The sequence below is a fragment of the Aplysia californica genome, unplaced genomic scaffold (assembly GCF_000002075.1).
Source record: "Aplysia californica isolate F4 #8 unplaced genomic scaffold, AplCal3.0 scaffold00528, whole genome shotgun sequence".
In the NCBI taxonomy this organism is placed as follows: domain Eukaryota; kingdom Metazoa; phylum Mollusca; class Gastropoda; order Aplysiida; family Aplysiidae; genus Aplysia; species Aplysia californica.
Genome location: NW_004797798.1, coordinates 526,356 through 549,894, shown reverse-complemented (window position 1 = coordinate 549,894; position 23,539 = coordinate 526,356). Strand labels below are relative to the sequence as shown.

Below are 23,539 nucleotides of genomic sequence, written 5' to 3'. Positions count from 1 at the left end.
GTTAACCTGCTTACAAAATATTGTAAAAATAGATGGACAATATACAAATAAATTAACCAAGCCTTCATGATATAATCTAGATTACACGATCAATAACCAAGACTTCAAATTTGAAATATGTTGATTATTATTTGTTTTCAGGGTAATTTTATATTTTTTACCTTCGTTTCTGATGGGAAACAGCTTTGGTTTTTTACTGATCTACTTGTTTTTATTTTCACTTTTCATAGAAAGTCCTTTTTCTGTCATTTCATAACCCCGAAAGTTGGTCCAGCGTCAAGAACAAAACAAGCTGAGGTGTTGTTAGTCTGGTATCTTCTTCTGTCAGGACCTGTCGAGAACTAAAAAAATAAGCTGCTTTTACTCTTGTCTGGCAGTAATTTCAAAGTTACCACCAAACAATGTCTGTTCCACGATTCTTGACCCTGAACACTGGATGTCGATTTCCCACTCTTGGTAAATAAATTTAGATATTTAAGATATCTAATCTAGATCTAGATCTTGATCTAGAATGGAATCTAGAATACAAAATTATAATAGGCCTACTATTACCGATGATCTTGTCATTCTTGTAGTTCCATTCATTAAAGTTAAGGCCAGAGTGAGAATAGTGCAGGCGAGTCTTGACCTTGTGGCTATTCTCACCCGGTGCGCGTTCACCAAATTTTGCGTTCACCCTAAACCACAGAATTCTACACTGCGATAACAGAAAAATTGTAGAATTCTGTGCCGTGAACAAACGTTCCATTACAACTGTAGCCTACTAAAAGCGTACAATTTTGTCTGTGGGCAGTGGAGAGAGAGAGAGAAAGAGAGAGAGGAGTAGCGCGAGAATTTCCGGGCAAAACAAAATGGCGACCCGCGTAGTTCGGCTTGATTCAAAAAGTTAAATAGCCGTAGCATCTTTGTAGACAACCAAATTAATTTACTTTTGTGTTTTAACATCATTTTTTAACTTTGTTTTGGTCAATTTGAGCGTCCACACCGATGGCGATAGACAGTATATTCAGAAAGAGAGAGAGAGAAGAGGGGAAGAGTTGATCTTGCGAGAACTTCCGGCGGGTGAGAATAGCCACTTTCTAAAGTTAAAGTCCGTGATCACATTTGTTGACAGCCACCTATTCTCACCCCGGGTGAGAATAGCAATAGTAATAGCGCAGGCGAGCCTTTTTTGTTATTTTCACCCGATGTGCGTTCACCGTTATAGCCTAGGTCAACCAGTGTAGCGTTCACTCTGAACTACAGAATTCTAGTTCAACACTGTGATTTAATAACAGAATTGTAGAATGTTGTGCCGTGAACAAACGTTCCAGTGCTCTTGTGTTACTAGTATTAGCCTAAAAGCATGCAATTTTTTCTTTGGGCGATGGAGAGAGAGAAAGAGAGAGAGAGGAGTACCGCAAGAAATTCTGGGCAAAATAAAGTGGCGACTCGCGTAGTTCGGCTCGATTCGAAAAGTGAAGTAGCCACAGCATCTTTGTAGACGATCAAATTAGTCTACTTTTTTGCCATAACATCATTTTTTTCTTTGCTTTTTTGTCATTTTGATCATCCACACCGATAGACAGTATTCGGAAATTAGGAAAAACAGGTCTTGTTTCTCAGCGGGTGAGAATAGCCAACGCTTTCAAGTCTCACCCGGGGTGAGAGGTTGATCAATTTTATTTTCACCCCGGGTGAGGATAGCCACTTCCTTTGTTTACATCCAGAGAAAAAATCCGGAAGTCTTGATGACCAAATAGGCAACACAAAGAACAGGGATGCAACCTTTACTGCAAAATATCAAATTAAGGAAGCCCCCCCCCCCCTCCATGTTTTTACAGTGGAGTCGACTTATAACGAGTCCTGAAACAACGAGAAGTCTGCTATAAAGACACTATTCTAAAACCCCGTTTTTTCCCTTCTTTATCTTTGTAAATAAAATACTGCTATTGCATAATCAGACAGTCTCGCGAGTCGGTTATAGCGGAATAATGCTGCTGATGTGAACAGCTCACAGACCAATGAAACGTATAAAACCTTGCCAGTTGAGAAAGTTGTTGGTGATCCAGCGAAACAAAGAACGGGAGAGCCCACACGAACCAACAATGAAGGCCGGAGCGAATGAGTGGGGAGGGTGTGGCATGCGCAGACAAGCAGAACGCATCGTGTGATAGGCCAGCCCAGTCTAGATTATCAAGGCATACCGTGCCTCTCACTTCTCTGGTGCGGGATGGAGAAGTCACAATGCTGTGATGGATGGAGTGAATGTGTGATGTGCGCAAGCAGACGCAACACACACAACGCAAGTTAGCCTAGAGCCAGAGCCCCTTCTTTCTGATCGCCAAAGCCGATTTGTCAACATTGCTAGTGCTAGAGAAAGAAACCTGATTCGATTTTTGATCAAGTAAGACCTAGAGATCATGTTGAACAAAATCATCATCAGGGGAAATACAAAAAGGAATAAACAGAACACCAAACTCATAGATTAGGCCTACATTACTATTTCCCTTGAATTAATTACTGGATCCCTAATAACGAGAATACTGCTATAACGGACATTTCGCACCGGTCCCCTCCCTCTCGTTATAACAGGATTCCACCGTATTAGGTCTGGGGGGCTTCCCCAGAAACCCCCCTACTCTTGACTTGTGGGGCCCAAACCGGCGAATATTAATTGGGGGGTGGGAACTGCCGAAAAAGCGCCATTCGTTTCTTGAATTTTGATTTTCTGGCTTGTAATGAAGTGTTGAAATCCTCAGACTCACGCTTAGTTCACTCCTCAACGATTACCTGGCAATTCAGCTTAGAACTGCCTCTTTCTTGTTTGTCTTGTACATTTCTACTGTTTGTCATGCTTCTGACACTGAATTGAATAAGGCAACTGTGTTTATAATTTATGCATTATTCAGGCTTGCCAAACTTCCCGAATTTTTCGGGAAATTCCCGAATTGCCATTGTCATTCTCGTACCTTCCCTGGAATGCCGGTTTTCTGAAAATCGCGATGTTCCCTACCCCCCACCCCCCAAAAAAATTATATTCCTAGAAAGAGACAGGGAGGGGTCTACATGGGGCTGCTGCTGTTTTAGAGCTGTTTGTAGTAACTATACTGTAACATTCTCATCTCTCTCTCTCTCTCTCTCTCTGTTTTTCCACTGGTTTGTTTGAGCTGTTTTTGTGGTGTGGGTGGTTTTTTTAGTGGCTTTAGTAGCCTATCCAGCGCAATCAAAATTCCAGAATTCAATATCTCAAAAGTTGGCAAGCCTGATTATTGTTTCATTCATTCTCACACAGAAAGTTTGTTTTTTTCTAGGACTTGGTACCTACATGCTGCAGGGTGATGTATTAAAGCAGACTTTGGACTTTGCTTTGTTCTTGGGCTATCGGCATATTGACACTGCTGCTTCATATGAAAATGAAACAGAAATAGGCGAGGTACTTGGAGACAGGATTCAGGCTGGGAAATTATCCAGGAAAGATGTTTTCATCACCACAAAAATACCCAGTACTTGCCTCAGGAAATCAGATACCTTGGAATCTGCTCACAAGTCCTTGAGTCAGCTGAAGATGAAGAATGTGGATATGCTTCTTATTCATCATCCATGGGGACAAGTGAAAAGAAAGGAAGGAGAGAACGCCCCTTTAATCAACAATAGTACCGGAAAACGTGAAATTGAAAAAGTTGATTTCATAGAGACATGGACAGCCCTGGAGTCTCTCTTCAAGGATGATTTTACAAAGAATATTGGCTTGTCTAACTTCACTATAGGGCAGATACAAAGAGTTTTATCTGCTGCCCAAATCCCACCAGCGAACGTTCAACTTGAGTGCCATGCTTATTACCAGCAGCAGAAGCTGAAAGCTTTCTGTGATTCCAATGACATTGCGCTAAGCGCGTATGCTCCTATTGGGGCTGTCAACAGACCTGACATTCATAAGCACAACACAGAGAACTTAACGGAAGACCCTTTGATCATAGAACTATCGGAAAAATATGAGAAAACTCCTGCACAAATTCTTCTGAACTTTTTGCTATGTAGAGGATTTGCTGTGCTGCCTAAGAGCTCAAGCCCAGGACGTTTAGAGGAGAATTTTAATGCACTTAGTTTTGAACTCTCCGAAGAAGACATCAAGAAGATCTGTACTCTTGACAGAGGAGTGAGGTTCTACAACTTCTTGTATATTCACCATCATCCAGAATTTTTTGAGAATGAAGAATTTTGACAACATTGAGAAACTAGGTAGTGTAATCTGTGCCATGCAAGATAAGGCCCAAATGATCTCCTTCTCCGGAATAGATATTTTGCTCACGTGAAAGAAGATATTCAGGCCATCTTTTTTTCTAAAAGTGTTCCTCAGCTTGTTACAATAGTTAATGTGGCGGTATTGGAGATGTCAATAAAAGAAACCCACTGACTTAAGCTGTATTAATAAGAGTAATAAAAATATATATGCTAGATCTGGTGCTGAAATCACTTCTTCAGCAGGTAGTTTGGTCTGTTGAGCCTTCTGACATAAATATCTGGGAATAAAGAACGTAGGCTGGGTGTATCATTTAAGGGAATTGAAACATTTTGAAATTGAAATGTATTAATGCACAGCGCTCTAATATGTGTGCAGGTAAAATTGGGAAATTGTTCACCATACTACAGTTTAAATTTTTTTTCTTCTCTACTTGATATGATGTGGTATTTTCAAATGTCAAGAAAAAGGATGTTACATAACTTGACAAAAGCAGTCATAATCTCAAAAGTATGTGAAAATTGTGTTGGAGTGTATAAAATTAAGTTAAAGTAGAAGGGGATTTGTTTGTTACTATTAACCAGAAGTTTTCCCAAACCTGAAGGAAATTTTTTGTCAGTGGTGAAAGATGGTATAGTTTGATTCTGCTCTCTGCCTGTCCTGTTTATTTCTACTTCTACCGTTTGTCATGCTTCTTGCTTTTTATTAAACCTTTGCATTGATGGATTATAATCGTTTCGTTTTAATGAAAAGTTTATTTTTCTTCTAGGACTTGGTACCTACATGCTGCAGGGTGATGTATTAAAGCAGGCTTTGGACTTTGCTTTGTTCTTGGGCTATCGGCATATTGACACTGCTGCTTTATACGAAAATGAAACAGAAATAGGCGAGGTACTTGGAGACAGGATTCAGGCTGGGAAATTATCCCGGAAAGATGTTTTCATCACCACAAAAATACCCAGTACTTGGCTCAGGAAATCAGATACCTTGGAATCTGCTCACAAGTCCTTGGGTCAGCTGAAGATGAAGAATGTGGATATGCTTCTTATTCATCATCCGTGGGGACAAGTGAAAAGAAAGGAAGGAGAAATCGCCCCTTTAATCAACAATAGTACCGGAAAAAGTGAAATTGAAAATGTTGATTTCTTAGAGACATGGACAGCCCTGGAGTCTCTCTTCAAGGATGATTTTACAAAGAATATTGGCTTGTCTAACTTCACTATAGGGCAGATACAAAGAGTTTTATCTGCTGCCCGAATCCCACCAGCCAACGTTCAACTTGAGTGCCATGCTTATTACCAGCAGCAGAAGCTGAAAGCTTTCTGTGATTCCAATGACATTGCGCTAAGCGCCTACGCTCCTATTGGGGCTGTCAACAGACCTGACATACATAAGCACAACACAGAGAACTTAACGGAAGACCCTTTGATCATAGAACTATCGGAAAAATATGAGAAAACTCCTGCACAGATTCTTCTGAACTTTTTGCTGTGTAGAGGATTTGCTGTGCTGCCTAAGAGCTCAAGCCCAGGACGTTTAGAGGAGAATTTTAATGCACTTAGTTTTGAACTCTCCGAAGAAGACAACAAGAAGATCTATACACTTGACAGAGGAGTGAGGTTCTACAACTTCTTGTATATTCATCATCATCCAGAATTTATTGAGAATGAAGAGTTTTGACAATATAGGGAAATCAGTAAGACAAGAATGTTCAATGTTTAATTGAACCATTCTCTTTATAATAGGTACCTTTGCCTATAACTCCTTCTAATTATCACTCTTCATTTTGGCTTTTTCCTTCTGGTCTTTTCTTCTTATTCCTCTTTCTTCTTTTTCTTCTTTTTCGGATTCCTCTTCCTCTGTTTCTTCTTCTCCTTTTGACTCAACTCCACTTCATACTCTCTTGTGAAAGTTCTGATGGAAGAAATACAGAGACGTTTTGTTGTTAATATTAGGTGCATTGTGCAGTTTGATTACGTTTATATTATTTTTTAGATAGATGTTGTCCCCGGTAGCCTGTATATATGTCATCCCTCTTGATCCACTGTTCCTTGAGAGTTCCCTTTTTTTTACCCTGTTAGGGACGTGAAGTCTTGAAATGACAAACGTAACGAACACTACTTGCGGATGAGACATAATAGATAACTATTCTAACAGAAGCATGGCATTACTATTTGCCATGATAGTGCATCTTATTTCTTAACTAACTTGAATCTGTCTTGCTCAAGCTCATAATAACCCCATCAACCCACCCCTAGCGACCGTCAATGTGTTCAAACCTGTGTTCACTTTAACGACTCTACCTTCCACTGCTGTCTTTTTATATTTACTCTGAGCTCAACACTGAGAAAAGCTGGGCCCATCATGCCAGCAATGAAATCAATTTTGCTGTGCTTGAACTTGAAGTGACTTTTTCTATTTTAAACATTTATCCTGAATTGGTGACTGCCAGACGACATGTTCAAGCCTTTAAGCATTGCTGTTGTCATACGTGTATAATATAATGGAAATTTGTAAATGTATCCATGTGATGCATACAGGTTGTTGATTTCACGGACATGCTATGTATAGTTAGGAAAGAATATGCCCATGCCTCCCAACAAGTGTACACTGAACACAGTGTCTGTTTGATAATTTATGTATACATGTATTCTTATTGTTTATTATTTTTCAGTGACAACATAGTACTGGTGAAAATCATGACTGCATGGCCACATGCAATATTTATGTAGATGGTGATTAAGTCATTGCTTCCACCTTTTTTTAAACGTTTTAATGTGTTTTTGTTTGTTTGTTGATGTGTTGTTTTTTTTGTAAGTGTTTTGCAAACGGTGCTTGTAGCTGCATAAGGTCATATGAGTGCTGGGGCCGCGCCAAACATTTTCAATTGGTAAGAAATTTTGAATTTTGCCCGAGTGGCGGCCGAAGTCTACCCTTATTGATTTTGGACCACCAAGGGATCATTAATGTGCACAACTTGCACCCGGGACTTCCGAGATTTTTCGCCCTTGTCCGAGACGACTAGGTGTAGATATTTCCTACCAGAAGATCAGGGGTGTGGCAGAAAGACAGCAGTAAGAAGGAGCCAAGGAGTAGCAGTAGAAAGGCTGCATAAAGAGTCAGGAGCCCAGTGGAGGGGACAAAAGAGGTGAGGGGGTAGGGGAAGAAAGTGGAGATGAAAGCAGACGACTGAATATTGCAAGAGAGAAGGAAAGAAGGGGAAAGGAGACAATTTTAGAGAAGGAAATGATTCCGTCGCTACCCAGATTCGAACCTGGGACCTTTGAATTTAAATGAGAGGCGAACACCTTAACCTCTAGGCCACAAGAGCCCCATTTTAATGTTTACATTACGTTGGCAAAGTGCAGTTAAGGCCAATAAGTCATGGCAAATGAGAACATGTTATAGTTGTTTGGTTTGTTGATCAGGTTGTATGGACAGTTTATAGGCCTACAGGTTCTAAGAATACACAAGAGATCAAAAGACTGGATCTATGTGTAACTTCCTTTGTCTTATAATGAGTGCACGCTGAATACAATTTTGATCAGTACATTCTGAATTCAATTTTTATCCTTGATTTTGCAATGTCATTACCTTTTGGTACAAGCTTATTATAGTAGTATGACTTTGAGAGAATGGGAATTCAAACTGTTGAAGATGACCTTGCCATTGTAATTACAAACTTTTGCTTCCTTATTTTATTGTATACATGTATGATATTATATTTATACTTTGTCTAAATATTTATTGTGTGCTTTCTTTTCCAAGTAAGTCATCAAATGGCAGTTTAACATTTGTAAGGCAGCGTGGTGGAATCAGGCTCTCGTCAAAATAATGAAATCGAAGAAAATAGTAGTTTTCTCCCTGCTTAGCAATTTTTATCATCTATAATTTTTTTGGCTCAACACCTTTTATGTCCATTTACGAATACATTCCTTTGAGGATTTCACCGAAAACGTTGATTAAAGGCACAAAAATATAAATTTACAGTTTCCATGGACTCTCCAGCTTTGAAATTTTACCAAGCTTTGGCGACCATTTTCTCGCTAATTTTACCTCTTAAATCAGGTGACCCCCACCTCCTTCAAACCAAAATATTTCCACTTCTATTGAAGATGAATGGGTAATTTTTTTCATTGAAAGCAAGACAAATGAACAAGCTTTTAGATGATACCAATAACTCTACATGCCCAAAAATTGACGAGAGCCTGATTCTGCCTCGCTGCCTCACATTTATTACTGTGTACTTCTCTCTTTGTCAACTTTTTGGTCCACTTTTTAAGAAAGTTTCTGAATGCATCAAACTTTCAACAGTAAGAGACACAAGTAAATAAGATCATTACAGGGCGGGTCCCTCTTGCTCCTATAGCACCACAAGGCTGCGTCCTCAGTTCAGAGAAAAGATAGTGGGTGGTTGGCGGGCGCTCTGGTGTGGTTTGCTCCTTCTTTCCTATCAAACACCTATCATCCTTATCTCCCCTCCTGTGGGTGGTTGGCGGGTGCTCTGGTGTGGTTTGCTTCTTCTTTCAAACATCTATCGTCCTTATCTCCCCTTCTTCTTTTTTATGTTTGTTACTCTCTTGTAACACCTCTAATCTTCTGGCGCTCATATGACCTTATGCAGTTGCGAGCACCGTAAAACCCTCTACTAAAACTAAAACTATCTCCCCTCCTTCTTTTTTGTGTTTGTTACTCTCTTGTAACACCTCTAATTTTCGGCACTTATATATATATGACCTTATTGTGTTGCAAGTGCCGTGAAACACTTACTAAAACTAAAACTAAAGAGAAAAGATACTGACTGAGAGGTTGTGATGTAGGACTGACATCTCACCAATAGGAGGGTGGGTCAGAGGGCTACTTTTTATTATTATATATATTCCCTGATCTGCCCACTGTTTATTTTTTTATTTGCTTTTTGTGTAAAAATCTTGTTTTGCTCAAGTTGTTACTCCTAAACATTTTATTGAATCTTGTGATGATGTTGTGAATTCAGATTTTTTTCTGATTTGGTGCTATCTTCTGAAATTATCCTCTAATGATTTTTTTTAACTGTATGGTTACTACTACTACTACTACTACTACTAGTTAGTACTAGAGACAAAGGATATTTTTTTCTCACTTTTATTTCTCAGAGTCAGAGATGGACTACATGTGTGAGTGCAGTGCAGTGTTTGTTTTTATTTCAGGAGAGGGGGGGGGGGGGGGGGGGGGGGGTTGTTTAGGTATTTCAGACCTTTGAAGAAATGGGAACAGTCACCAAGTGTCTGCTTGTTTTCATTTTAATTCATTCTTACTTCTTACTTTTAAGATCGAAACTAAGAATGAGCGAGGGTTTGACAATGAAGATTATTGAGAGCGGGGTTTCTGTTAATTCAGTTGAGTCAGTAGATACTCTTTGTTGTGGTTTCTAGTTTTGCTCAGCTCCCAGTGGTCAGGGAGTGGTTCACACGCTTCTTCATTTCCAGAATTTGTTATTTTACACTGCTTGATATCTTTAACTCTGTTTTATATTCTTCTGGCAACGTAATGATAATAATCATTACGTTTGCAGGTTCAATTCTACTGCAGTGAGTCATGTTTCAAATGTTTCATTCGTTCTCAGAAATTTTTACCCTGTCTTTTATGTCTTCTGCTTCTCACACCACACACACACACACACACACACACACACACACACACACACACACACACACGCACACGCTCACACACTTACACACACACACACGCATGAATGCACACACACACATGCATGAACGCCTGCAGGTACACACACACACACACATACAAACACACCCACACACGCATGAACGCACACACACACACATATATGAATGCCTGCAGGTACACACACACACTCACACACACAAACACACACATACACACATATCATAATATGGTGATATATAGGCTATACATGTATCATTACGTGTATCATGAATTGCAAGATCTGAAACATACATCGACGAGCATGGTTATTCATTCATTTCCCCGCTCGGATGGATGCTTTCAAAATCCTGTATAATCCCCTAGTTTATACGTCATCCACCTGGTCAGGTTTTCCAAGTCTCTCCTCCTTCTTTTGTGCGTTTGTTACTCGCTTGTAATACCTTTAATGTTCCTCACTCATATGACCAAATTTTGTTTCAAGTATGTATGTAAAACTCTCACTAGTAAAATGGAGGCTTTCCAAATAAGTTTCTCTGGGTCCACCTCTGCCTCGTTTGCCTTTTGTTTTTCAAGTGAGAGCAAGATTTTCAAAGTAGCCTTTATGATGTATCAAGTGTCTCAGAAAATGCATTTGTCGTTCCTAATTATTCTGAATAATGAGCATCCCACGTCCTCCTTTTATTTCTTGCCATTGTCAATGAAATCCTCAAGCCTCCAGAGAAACCACTTTTCTGTTTCTTCTATTTTATTTTCACTATATTTGGTAATTGAAATAGTCCAGTATTCACAGCTGCATAGAAGGGTTGACCAAACATGTAGCCTTTTACTTTTAGAACCCTTATTTTAATTTTTAAGATGATCTGTTCAAAATACATCTTTCCCTGAGTGAGAGTAATTAATCAGCACATATATATGGATGTGTAATTGATATTTTATTTTTATTGTTCCTGTTTTGTTGGGGGGCTTTTGGGGGTATTATTTTCTATTTAAAAATTATTATACTTAGCATATTATTGCTGTTAGTCATTTTGGCATACTGCTGCTTGTTTGGTATCATTATTCATCATAATATATATATATGTATTTGGTTTGAATTGAATTGCCATGTTTTTTAAATTACTTGTTGGTGTAGATCTATTCAAGAAGAGGAATGGATATTGTGACTTGGGTTTGAGAGATGAATGTAGCTATCATACTTTTCTTTTTTTAAATAACAGATCACATTTTATGGAAGACTTTGCTTTTGAACTGTATTTTATTTCATTTCAAAAAATTTTAATCTAATAGTAAGTTGTCATATTTTATTCTTTACAGTTTTTAATATGTTACACAACAAACGAATTGTTCTAAATGCCTTCCATTAATGCTTAGTGTAGCAGGTCTACTGTCAGGCCCGGATAGCACAAACACTTTGGGGATCGACAGATGTGTTCAACAAATTCATAACTCGGATCAACCGACTATAACAAATTTGATTAAAGAGATAAGATAAGAAATGAATCATCTTTATTGTCCAGTTCAGATATTGCAAGGAATGGCCACATGTAAGAGCTATCAATAACTTTAACTTTTTTGTGTTTGTGTTATCTGTGCCCAACTGTATAAGTGTCTATTAATTAAAAATGGGATTCTTTGCTTCCTAGCTGATAATTTTAACTGGGTGGTTGGAGGACACTACTGGTCGGTCCTACTTATTTGCCCTCCCCTTGTTTATGATCATTGCTTGTGTCTAACACTAAATACATTACTAGAATAAGTGCAGTGTGCCTCTATTTACTCAGACAAAAGAAATGAAGATCATTTGGTAGGCTGGAAGCTCAGCCGTTCCGTGATAACCTCTTAGACTAGTGGGCATCTCTTGTCTCTGTTGTTACAAGAGGTTTTTTTAACATTGGTAATAGAAAAATTTATCACACCTAATGTTCAATTTAGTTTGAGTGACTTTAAGAGTTTTACAGCACTTGCAGCTTCAGGTCATATTATAAGTGACAATATTAGAGGTGTTACTAAGGAGTAACATTCATTTTAAAAAAGGGACTGAGATAGGGATGATGGATATAATTTGATAGGAAAGATAGATTATACTACACCAGTGCACCTGCCACCATCCTGGCATGATATGTAATTTTGGAAATGGAAGACATATTTGTCAAGAATATATTATTTGTTTGGTTTTAAAAAAATTGTGTTACTTATTTATATAAGAATTGAGACTGCCTTATGTGTTGCCTTTCATTTATCACACTATTACGCTGTCAATATATATATGCTTACTCAGCTTGTTAATAAATTTATATAATTCCATTCGAGCATTATATTGTGTTTGGTGAACTAAATAGACTTCCTGAACTTTTTAGAAACAAATGTTGACTGAATGTATTGTGGTATAAAATAGATTAGTTTTAGTGAAAGTTTTACTGCACTTGCAGCGCAATAAGTTCGTAAACGTGCCAAAGATTTGAATGGTTACAAGAACGTAATAAGCACAAAAGAGAAGGAGGGGAGATAAGGACAAAAGATGTTTCATAGGACAGAAGGCACAAACCACACCAGAGCACCTTCCAACCATCCAATGTGTCATAGCATTAGATGATGCCTGACAAGACACAAATAATTTCAATAGCTCAGTTTACAAGCAAAATATTGCAGAAAAGGATGGGAGAGAAATTCAGACAGCACTGACTTACAGTCAAACTTCTTTTCTTTTTAGTTTTAGTGAATGAGTTTTACGGCACTTTCAACACAATTAGGTCTTATAATTAAGTGCCAAAGATTAGAGGCGTTTCAAGAGAGTAACGAGCACAAAAGAGGAGGGGAGATAAGGTCGACAGATGTTTGATAGAAGAGAAGGAGCAAACCGCTCCATAGCACCCCACAACCACCCAAGCTTTCTTTAGTAAGTTTTACGGCAGTTGCAACACAAGAAGGTCATAAATGTAGGCTATAAGTACTGATGATCATGTGTTACTAGTAGTGGGTTTTTTTGGGGTTTTTTAGTAGAGGTTTTACGGCGCTTGCTACAGCATATGAGCGCCAGAAGATTAAGAGGTATTACAAGAGAGTAACAAACATAAAAAAACGAAGGAGAGATAAGGACGATAGATGTTTGATAGGAAAGAAGGAGCAAACCATACCAGAGCACTCACCAGTCACCTGGACACAAGCTTTACACTTTGTTGAACAGTGGCTCATTAACAGGAGAAGTTTGTCAACAAAGCAATATTATGTCTTTTTTCTTACAAGAACTGCAAATATCACTCTAGACCAGATATTACCACGCAACATTCAAATTGAAATAGTGTGAATGAATGGTGACTTTCACTTTGAAGCACTGATGAAAGTTTTACTTCCTCAAAATCGCACAGCCCAACATGGTTACTTAGAACCAGATAGTTGCAAATCAATAGCTATAACAGATTGGGCTCCGATGAGGCCCTGTTCATGCCGATAACTTTTAATAGAGACAAAGAGTAGGAAAAAACGCGGATTTAAAAAAGCCATGTTATTACCGGATTCCTGTTGTTATTACCGGGCCTGTTATGTATGTTTTCCACTGTATTTGATTGGTCGTGGATGTTTCAAGTTAAGCTCTATTTTCAAGTTAAGCTCTATCAACACAGTTTTGATTTATTTAGGAGATGGGCAGCTTAGACCCTGTCTGTCAGGGTCAACCTGGGCCCAGTTGGTCACAGTGTCCTGGCATAGCAGCTGGATTAAATACACTTCCTCACTCAAGAATCAAACTTGAGCCATTTGGTGAAATGCTTTAGTTTTAGTATAGGTTTTACGGCACTCACAACTGCATGGTCATGTGAGCGCCAGAAGATCAGAGGTGTTACAACAAGAGAGTAACAAACATAAAAATAAAAGAAGAAGGGGAGATAAGGACAATAGATGTTTGATAGGAAAGAAGAGAGCACACGAGAGCACCCGCCAACCATCCACTTTGGTGAAATGGTGACTAATCTTTACATCACAGACACCAATCATTTCCCTTGGAACAGACAATGATATTAAGAAGAAGCAGAAAGTGCAGACCACAGCGTGTGTCCACCAAGACAAAACAAAACAAAGAACAAAAAAATAAACCAACAAATTTTAATGAAAAAACAAAACTAGGTTCAAATTTCTTGGTTTATCAACACATCAGTTTATTACAATTTCTATTCCATGATACATGTATTGCACTTTCTGTTAGTGAAAGATACCCCCCATCACATGCACACACACAATCATCTTTCTCAGACTTTTCTCTTGCATCCTTGATTCCACCAATACTACTAGCCAGCATTGCGGTGAATCAAAGCTGTATTGATAGCAAAGATAAAAGACAACGACCTTCCAAGGTGCGACAGAGTGCAGAAAATATTGACCAAAGCTCTAGAAATCCATCGTGTATTCTTTCTCTTTCTCTCCTGATCTCTTTCCACATTTTTACCTCTTCCAAACTTTTTCCACTTCATATCGTCAACCCAAAGATGAAACCTGCTTTCTCTCTTCCCTACAAGAAAGGGTACAAACATTTCTACAATGTATAGAATAGGCAGGCTATTTTATTATTACGAATGTACTACACATATATGAAGAATCTGTAGATCTCCAAAGCTTTCAAAACTCTAAATCTTAATAAACATCCCCAGACTAACTCATTCCTTTCTAAGATGCTGGACATGAAGAGAAGATCAAAAGCGTTCATGTGTGACGTTCTTTGTACTGGAGTATTTAACTGCATTTCTTTTTCTTCCCTCTATGCAGACAAGTCAACAAGTGGTCAATATCCCACTTTGTGAAACGAACAACATGAACTTTGTGCCTTGAAGAGTGTGCCACAAGTGGCTTCTTCTATCTATGTCAATACAGGAGGAGGGGGTGAGAGATACGCAAGATTTCATCATTGGATCAACCAAAACACTTTCAATCCAATTCTAAAGCTCTGACAAAAGACAGATCATTATAATAATATTGAGCAAAGTCCCCTCCATTTTCATATTTTTCCCTGCAAGAATCTTTGCAACTCTCTCTCTCTCTCTCTCCTCTCTCTCTCTATATCTCTCTCTCCTCTCTCTATCTCTCTCTCTCTCTCTCTCACAAGTAAACACGCAAACATACACATTCACCTGAGTAATCTTTCTACACTTCCAGCACACCAGACACCCAGATTCGTGATGATTTCACATTTTCTTATGCTGTTTGACACTAGCACAACACACGTGTGAATGTTCTCTCTCTCTCTCTCTCTCTCTCTCTCTCTCTCTCTCTCTCTCTCGCTCACACACACACGCACAAACACACACGCACAAACACACACGCACACACGCACACACACACAACCATTTGTTTTCTCTGGGACAAAGACTTCTGGGACTTGTCTCCGAGTTCACCTGGTCTCCAAGCACTGGCAACATACAATATCAAAGTCAAAGCCATAGAAATGTGCTACATGTGGGAGAAAGGGGGGGAAAAAGTGCCTATTGCTCAAAACTACGCAGTGGAGTCTGCTTATAAAACACTTCATGATAAAAACCTGATTTCCCCGTTAACTTTAACAACACAGGAAATGATATCCAACCACAGAAAGAAACAAAAGCGAATATTGAATCAGAAGCTTCGGGTTTTTCTTTCCAAAGTTTCCATTGTAAGTGTGTGAGTTTATTATAAATATATCAAAGAGAGAACTCCACTGAACTCAAATTATATCATACTTGGCATATAATCCACAAAACATCACCAGCTACACATCAACAACTATTGGTCACAACCTCCCAGCCTGTACTGTACCAACAACAGTAGTTTAAGGGAAAAAAATGCCTTCTTTCATTTTTTCTTTCAAAAACATATGTCTCCCTGCTCGTCAAAATAAGGCTCTTCTTGCTGCGCACTGTAAACTTACACAGATTACTGCAACTAAAAAAGTGTTAAATTCTGCATTCATGTTTTGGGTTTACTTTTCTACAGCGTAGACATTTTCAAGAGGAATTGAGGGTACTCTCTCAAATTTTGTGTTTTAAACCCCATCAGCTCAGTTCTAGATCATTTAGGAAGCGGGCTGTTTCTGCCAGGGCCAACCAAGGCTGAGAGGGATACAACATCCCAGTAGACCGACGCAGATACGGTACTCAATAAAAAAAAGTTCCCAACATGAGAATAAAACTCATATGTCTCCTGCATGCGAGAGCGAAAAGCCTGACCGTAACCACTACCCTACAGATGCCGGTAAGAGTACTCCTTTAAACAATGAGCAAACAAATCATAATAAATCATCAAATCAACTGACACTAGAAATTCACCTTCATTTTCAGTAAGTGATATTATCTCCTCAGCAAGGTGCACCTTACTTTGACAGGTAGTAAAACATTCTGCAATTACGATACAAAGTAGATAACATGGGAGAGGGAGTTAGAAATAACAGGAGTCAGCGCCACAGAGAACTGACCTTGATAGTAAACAGTTGGAATGCATGCACAGAAGTGATATACAATAAATACAGAAAGGCTCTTTCTCCAACTATGACTCTCTTTCTTGGATACATTACAATCTTTTTGCCTGTACACACACACACACAAACACACACACTTACTCACACACACACTCACAAAGCTCTTCAAACTTGTTTGATCATATCCTACGCTCCGTTTTCACACAATACCATTATAATTTGACAGCCCATTATTTTCAGAATGACTCTTCATTTCTCAGTTTTTTAACAATATATTGTGAACCTGTACTACAAACCAGGCAAAATGGACTTGTGATACAGGACTGGGAACGGATGTGCATTTTGAAGAGCCCTGCATTCAATCAACACACTCTGGTGAGAGACTTAATTCATAGCAACTGCTGTACCAACTGCATACTCACACAAAGCCAGTCACACTGTCACGTAAGTTCACAAATATAGAATCTTTTCACACTGCCCACACTAGCAGCAATGACAAAATACAATATCTTAGCAAGATCTTCAACAAAATATCTGTTTCCATGCAGCATGCATGTACCATAATAACAAAAGTATTTCCAGGTCCTAAGAATGCATAAAAGTTATTACAAGTAGTGTATTATCAATGTGTTCATGGATAAAATGCACATCATGCAAACCACGAATTGTATTATTTGACAAACGATGCATTTCCGTAACACGGAAGGGTGATATACAATAATGGTTAAATATTCATATAGATAGATTTATTTATATATTCATATATATCTAAATGCAAACAGAGGAGTGAAAATGTGACTGTGAACGACAGGACAGAAGCAATGACGGAGCAAATAAAGCGAAGCCAGGCAAAGAGAGTGCAGTAAAAAGAAAGTGAGAGACATAAGTCTTTGTACAGATGCTTATGCACTTATGGGAGTTCATAAAAGAGATGAACTGCAGGCAAACAAGCTCAGGCAATGATGATGATGATATATAATATTGTTACTGGACACCACTTAAAGCAAAACCGATCTACTTATGATGATTTTTTTAAAGTGCCATTACCTACACAAAAAAAGTGCTATTTCCTACAAAAAATGTGCCGCTACCTCCTACAAAAAGCTCCCATTCTCCTTCCCCACTCTCACAAACATTGAGAGAACAACAAATAATACTTTACATAGAGTAAATTTCAACCATGAATTGAGCTCATCTCCCCATTTTCTTAAAGTTAAAGTCAGTAAGAAGAGCTTTCATAAATATATATCATGTGACGCAGCGTGGTGGAATCAGGCTCCCGTCAATTTTTGGGCACGAAGAGTTATTGGTATCATCTTAAAGCTTGTTCACTTGTCTTTATTTGGATGAAAAAAATATCCATTTATCTTGAATACAAGTCGAGATATTTGCAAATGAAGGAGGTGGGGTTACCTATTTTCAGAGGTAAAATTAGTGAGATAACGGCTTCCAAAAATTACTTATTTTCTTAGCTTAAAAGAGTCGTTGGTAACAGAAAATTTACATTTTGTGTACTTTTAATCAACGTTTTTCAGAAAAATCCTCTCAGAAATTAGTTCTTTAAAAGGCATGAAAGGTGTTGAGCCAAAAAACAAAAATTTGATAAAAATTCACAAACCTGAGGAAAAATGCAAGTTTCTTCACTTTGATTATTTTGACGAGAGCCTGATTCCACTACGCTGCCTCACATATATATATTCAATTTCCCTGATGACAATATCAATAGAACTTGTCAGAACTGCAAATGGTTCATACCGTTTAACTCTTCTCTGTTGGTGCCAACCACAGTCATCAGCCAAAAGAGAGGCTGACAAGACAAGAACTTTCCGACTTTAATTTGTTCAAACAATTTCCGTTAGAGGAACAAACTGCGCTCAGCAAAGATACTTTGGCCACAAAGTCTGTGACTAAATATAAGAAGCATAACAACAGTCATCCCATATCCCTGCTCACCCTTGGTTTTGCCAAAACAAACATTTTGGTTTTTCAAAGCTTTACAGGGTATCTCTTATCTCATGGTTTGATAGACAATTCAGCTGAGTGCAAAAAGACCACAAAAAAAAAAAGAAGAAAAAACAACAAACGACATGTCGACACCAAATCCCCCTCCCCTTCAACCGCCACCGCTTATCACACAAGACTTATACTTGCAACACAGAAAATACACAGAACACTTGCATATCCATACCCATCTGTTTAAACAACTTATGCTCCTCAGTTCTTCACACACAAATATAACAACGAGTGAAAAGATGCAACCAGTCATAACATATCCCAGTGACCCCCCCCCCCCCCCCCCCATACCCCGGCATTCAGGCAGGCACTACATGAATTGTTCAACAAACACAATTAAATATGGTGTAAACGAGAAGAAAAAACAAAACAATAACCCCTTCCACCCCAAAAAAAAACAAAAAAACATCGAGTTGCTGTATGTCCATGAGAAAAGAAAAGTGAGCAGAAAGAAACAAACAACTTTTGATATTTCCTCTCCTCTAGATTCATAGCAGGGACAGCAACCAGTGGAATTTATACATGTCCAAAGCATGTTTCTATACATTTTGAGGGGAAAGAAAATATAAAGAATCATATTTTTTTTTAAACCATGAAAAGCAAACACATGCTCTGCATAACATACTAAATAAAGCTTCAAACGACAGCAGACAGCCAATTTGTTCTGTTTCAATTCATTTCGCCTAAACAAAGGCCATGGCGACAACAGAAGAATCAAATAATATACAGTGGTTTCCTCAACCAGTTCTATAAAAAGCCGTATAAATTAAAAGAAAACGGAGAGAGAGAGAGAGAGAGAGAGAGAGAGAGAGAGAGAGAGACTGGCAACGCTTGACTCTTAAAACAAGACAAAAGTGTACTGGCACTGCCACAACAGTAAAATGTCCACTTCTGGGTGTACGAGTGTATTCATCGCTTTGTGCGCAACTGTTACCACCACAGTGGGGGGGGCAAAACAGAAACAGAGATATAGAAACAAAAAAATTCCATCAGAAATCACAGGAGGCAAATGAGTGTTTGTGTGTGTGCATATGTACAAGTGTGTTCACATGTTTGCGGTGCAGATGTGTTGAAGTGTGATTTGTGAGATTTAAAAAAAAAAAAAAGAAGAAGTCAGCAAAAAAAAAAAGAAGAAGTCAGCAAAAAAAAAAGGGGGGGGGGGGGGGGGGAATTGCAGATCCATAAGTAAAAACAAAAAGAAATGCAAGTAGGAGAGATCAGCATGATACAAAACAGACAGTGGTTAAAATTTTTACAGAAGACAGGTGTCAGAAAAAGAGCAGAACGGAATTTTTAAAGAAATGAACACACAGAAAAAAACAGGAATGGGGAGAAGGGGAGAGAAAAAGAAAAAGAGATTTGTTTTAAAAGGAAGTCAAAGAAAAAGAGACAGATTGGATGGAGTGAGAAAAACGGGGAAAAGTGAGATGGAGAGGAAAACGAATTAAAGGTAGACAGAACAGGACAGATGAACTGAATTTTGTGAGACAAAAACGAGCAAAAAAATTTGAATAAAGAGGGAGAGAGAGAAAGTTGGGATGGGGGTGGGCGGGGGGGTAGGGAGGAGAGGAGAGAAGAGAGTGGAGGAGAGTGTGATGTGTGTGTGTGTGTGAGCCAGAGAGAGATAGAGAGAAAGAGGGTGATTGATGAACAGGTGTAAAGGTGATGTGTGAGAAATACGTCTTGTTGATGTGATTAGCGGGAAAAAAAAACCCAACTAAAAAAACGATGATGAGAGAGAAAATGTGAAATGAGAAGAGAGTAGTGTGACTCTATAGTCCTGTTGTCGAGATGGTTTACTCCTGCCAACAGTGGAGCTAGCTGTGTTTATATATATATATAATATATCTGTAGTGTGTTCATACTTTAGTCAGGCGAGGGATAGCTTGGGGCGGGGGCAGGGTCGTCACAAGAAAGGGTTCGTCGAACCACTGGGCGGGGGGACCTGCTGCTGCATGGCTGTGCTCTGTGGATGAAACGATCGAGATCGGGGTAAAGACAGGGTTGCCACTGGGATTTTGTGAAATTAACTGAAAATTTGCAAGGTTGCATTTGCAAACATCATCATCATCATTGCTTTTCTCACCCTGGATCAGGGTATAGGGCACGAACAAACACTTTCCACCTTTCCTTTTATCCTGAACTAGGCTCTTGATAACATTCCATGTCTTAGTCTTTAGTTTAGTTTTAATAGAGGTATTACGGCGCTCGCAACTGCATAAGGTCATATGAGCGCCAGAAGATTAGAGGTGTTACAAGAGAGTAACAAACATAAAAAAGAAGAAGGGCAGATAAGGACGACAGATGTTTGATAGTAAAGAAGGAGCAAACCACACCAGAGCACCCGCCTGCCAACCACCCACTTCCATGTCTTCCCACTTTCTTGCACATCAACATTAGCAAACATAAAGAGAATTGATATAGAGATAAAATAATACAGAAGAGAAATGCTTAGAATAGTAAGTGTTCTTCTAGTAAAAATTAGGGGGGAAAAAACAAAAATGGCATCGCTGTAAACTGTAAAGAAAAGCACATCATTTAGAGCGGCGAAAAAGAAACAGACAGACAGACAGACAGAAATAAAGGATGCAAAGAAAAAAAGTATTTAGTTTTCGTAAGAGATTAGCAGCACTTGCAACACAATAAGGTCAAATAAATGTCAAAGATTAGAGGTGTTACAAGAGAGTAACAAACACAAAAAGAAGGAGCTATAAAGACTACAGATGTTTGATAGGAAAGAAGGAGCAAACCACACCAGAGCACCCGCCAACCACCCACTGAAACTGACAGTCAACAACAAAAGAGGGACAAGAAAGTAATAAGCAGAGAGAGAGAGAGAGAGAGTTCAACGTCTGGTACAACTTACCATGAAAGGGTTGGCCACAGGCTGACCCCCTGCAGGCATCTGACCAGGCACTCCCCAGCCCGCTTGCTGCTGCTGTGCTGCGGGCATCATGAACTGCTGCTGCTGCTGCTGCTGCTGAGGGAACGCGCCCGGCGCAGCACCGGCGAAGGCACCCCCTGCCGAGACGGGCGTCATGCCAAACCCCCCATTCTGCATGGGAGGGAACTGGGCGAAACCTGAAGTGGCAGCCTGCGGCGGGAACTGAGCCCCGAACCCCGGGGCCACCGAGGACGTGGGCATGCCGACGCCGCCCGCCTGGGAGAACTGGCCGCCCAGACCGCCCATCGAGTTGGGCGCCCCGAACGGGTTGACCGTGGAGTTGGGGGCCGCGCTGGAGAAGGCTGGGGGCATCCCTGGGTTACTGGTGGCGCCTCCAAACGGGTTGGCTGAGCAAGGACGAAGAAGAGAAGAGGGGGACACAATTAGAGGAGGTGAGTGACAAAAACGTACACCAGAGCTAAACTGCTTTCCAGGAACACAAACATAAACAAATAAACACACACACACACACACACACATACACACACACACACACACACACACACACACACACAAACTTCTCCAAATGGGTTAGCTGATGAGGGGGGAAACAGAGAGAAGGAACACAATTAGACCTCAACGACAAAGTTATAGAACTGAGCCATTTTGCAGCTGAATTGATTTAATACCCCTTTCAACGATGTAAGGTTACTCAAGAGACACGTTCTACCAATCTAAAGTACATCTCACATACTACTACTATGACAATATCTTTCTACTAAAAATTCAGGACATGAACCCTCATCCTTTTGTGAGAGAAATTACAGATTGACATATAACACTTTGGAATAAAACCAAGCTTTGCTTTTGATTTGGTTATAAATCATAACTGTATAAGATGGTGACAACCTTATTGTCTTTCCTTTGATAGCACACTCAGAAACATGCTTTTAATATTTCACATCAGGCATAAAATATGAACCAAATATTACACTACAAGGCTTCTCAGCTCAAAAGATTCCCAAAAATTATATGGGCAGGCATGGGAAAGAGCATCTGACGATTCGTCAAATCTCAAAACATTCCACAGAAGCACGACAATGCACAAAATACACTGGTAGCCCCTTCTACGCACAAACAGTAAAACTTAACGAGTATGCACTCTTGACAAAGCATACTCCTTAACAAAGTACATTTTTCCCAGATCCTAATTCACAGAAGAGCTGCCTTTTCTCAACCACAGTCACATATTTACTGACCCAAAGAAGGGACGCAGAAGCAAACTTTATTTGTCTTTGTTTCTAAAAAATTAACAGATTTAAAAAGAAATCTGCAGGCAGAACTTTGTTCTCATATTATTTTCCGGGGAAAAAGAAGAATTTCATCTTAATCAATCAAGGTTAGGTTAGTACAGAATCAAGTTATAGTGTCCTGTCCTGGGTCTACAGAAATAAGAAATAAGGAGTAGCAGGCATACAAAGTTATGCTGAAGTTGAGGGTTTTCTTTTCTTTTCAACACAGTTGCAGGCCATGTAAGAGAAAGTAGGCTCTCAGAAGCAATGCCAGTAAAAAATACAAGTTGCTGCATATGAAGACTCAAAATCAAATACAAGGACAAACAACAATAACTCTCCAACATCAAAGGTACAAACACTGATGCTAATAAAGTCGCCAAACAATAATTCATTTTGCTACCAGCCCAGCCAAGGCTAGACTTACATTTAGTAGCTATAAATAAAACGTCACGAAATGGATTGCAACCAAAATGTTTCCCCCTCAAGAGAGCTCCCCTGGCGAACTGTGTAACACAAACTGGTAACCAAACTCAAAAACAATGAAAATGTTTAGTTTTTCGTAAGAGTTTTACAGCACTTGCAACACAAATAGGTCATACAAGTGCAGAAGATTAAAGGTGTTACTAGAGAGTAACATACAAAGAAGAGAAGGAGGAGAGACAAGGACGATACATGTTTGATAGGAAATAAGGAGCAAAACCACATCATAGCCCCTGACTGTTAACTGCCCATGTGAAAGTCTGCTCCTAAGTACATCAACACAGACCGAAAAGACAATGTTGCAGACAAGACTGCATGGCAGCAGATCATTGAGTTCACAAACATGCTTCCGGCATCAGAAGAGCTCAAGACAACAATTGAGTAGGCAGAACAGTCACAACCAGCACAAAAGGTTACACAAGTCTATTTTGAAATTCAGAGAAAATTATTCATGTCATCCCATCCAAAAATTTTCAAAGGAACAGAAGCAGGGAACATAATAATAGTTCTTCAAGATCTCTTGGTTGAGGTTTGTCGCG

The 23,539-nt window shown here is 39.2% G+C and overlaps 3 protein-coding genes across 3 annotated transcripts in view; 2 read left to right on the top strand and 1 right to left on the bottom strand.

Annotated features, from left to right (window-relative positions):
• The first annotated feature begins 55 nt into the window (after positions 1 to 55).
• LOC101848686 (aldo-keto reductase family 1 member A1-A) lies at positions 56 to 4,985 on the top strand. Its single transcript, XM_005106352.3, has 2 exons — positions 56 to 456; positions 3,294 to 4,985. Exons 1-2 carry the CDS (start codon positions 402 to 404, stop codon positions 4,202 to 4,204), a joined length of 966 nt encoding a protein of 321 aa, XP_005106409.1. The 5' UTR covers positions 56 to 401; the 3' UTR covers positions 4,205 to 4,985.
• Positions 4,148 to 6,732, top strand: LOC101848913 (1,5-anhydro-D-fructose reductase). Its single transcript, XM_005106353.3, has 2 exons — positions 4,148 to 4,221; positions 4,992 to 6,732. The coding sequence occupies exons 1-2, from the start codon at positions 4,191 to 4,193 to the stop codon at positions 5,900 to 5,902; spliced, it is 942 nt and encodes a 313-aa protein (XP_005106410.1). The 5' UTR covers positions 4,148 to 4,190; the 3' UTR covers positions 5,903 to 6,732.
• A 13,231-nt stretch (positions 6,733 to 19,963) lies between these two features.
• Positions 19,964 to 23,539, bottom strand: part of LOC101850109 (arf-GAP domain and FG repeat-containing protein 1) — a gene marked incomplete in the record, with an annotated part of 53,785 nt that continues 50,209 nt past the window's right edge. The window contains 2 exon segments of the mRNA XM_013086973.2: positions 19,964 to 20,307; positions 21,208 to 21,632. Of these exon segments, the coding sequence (XP_012942427.2) occupies positions 20,248 to 20,307; positions 21,208 to 21,632 (485 nt within the window).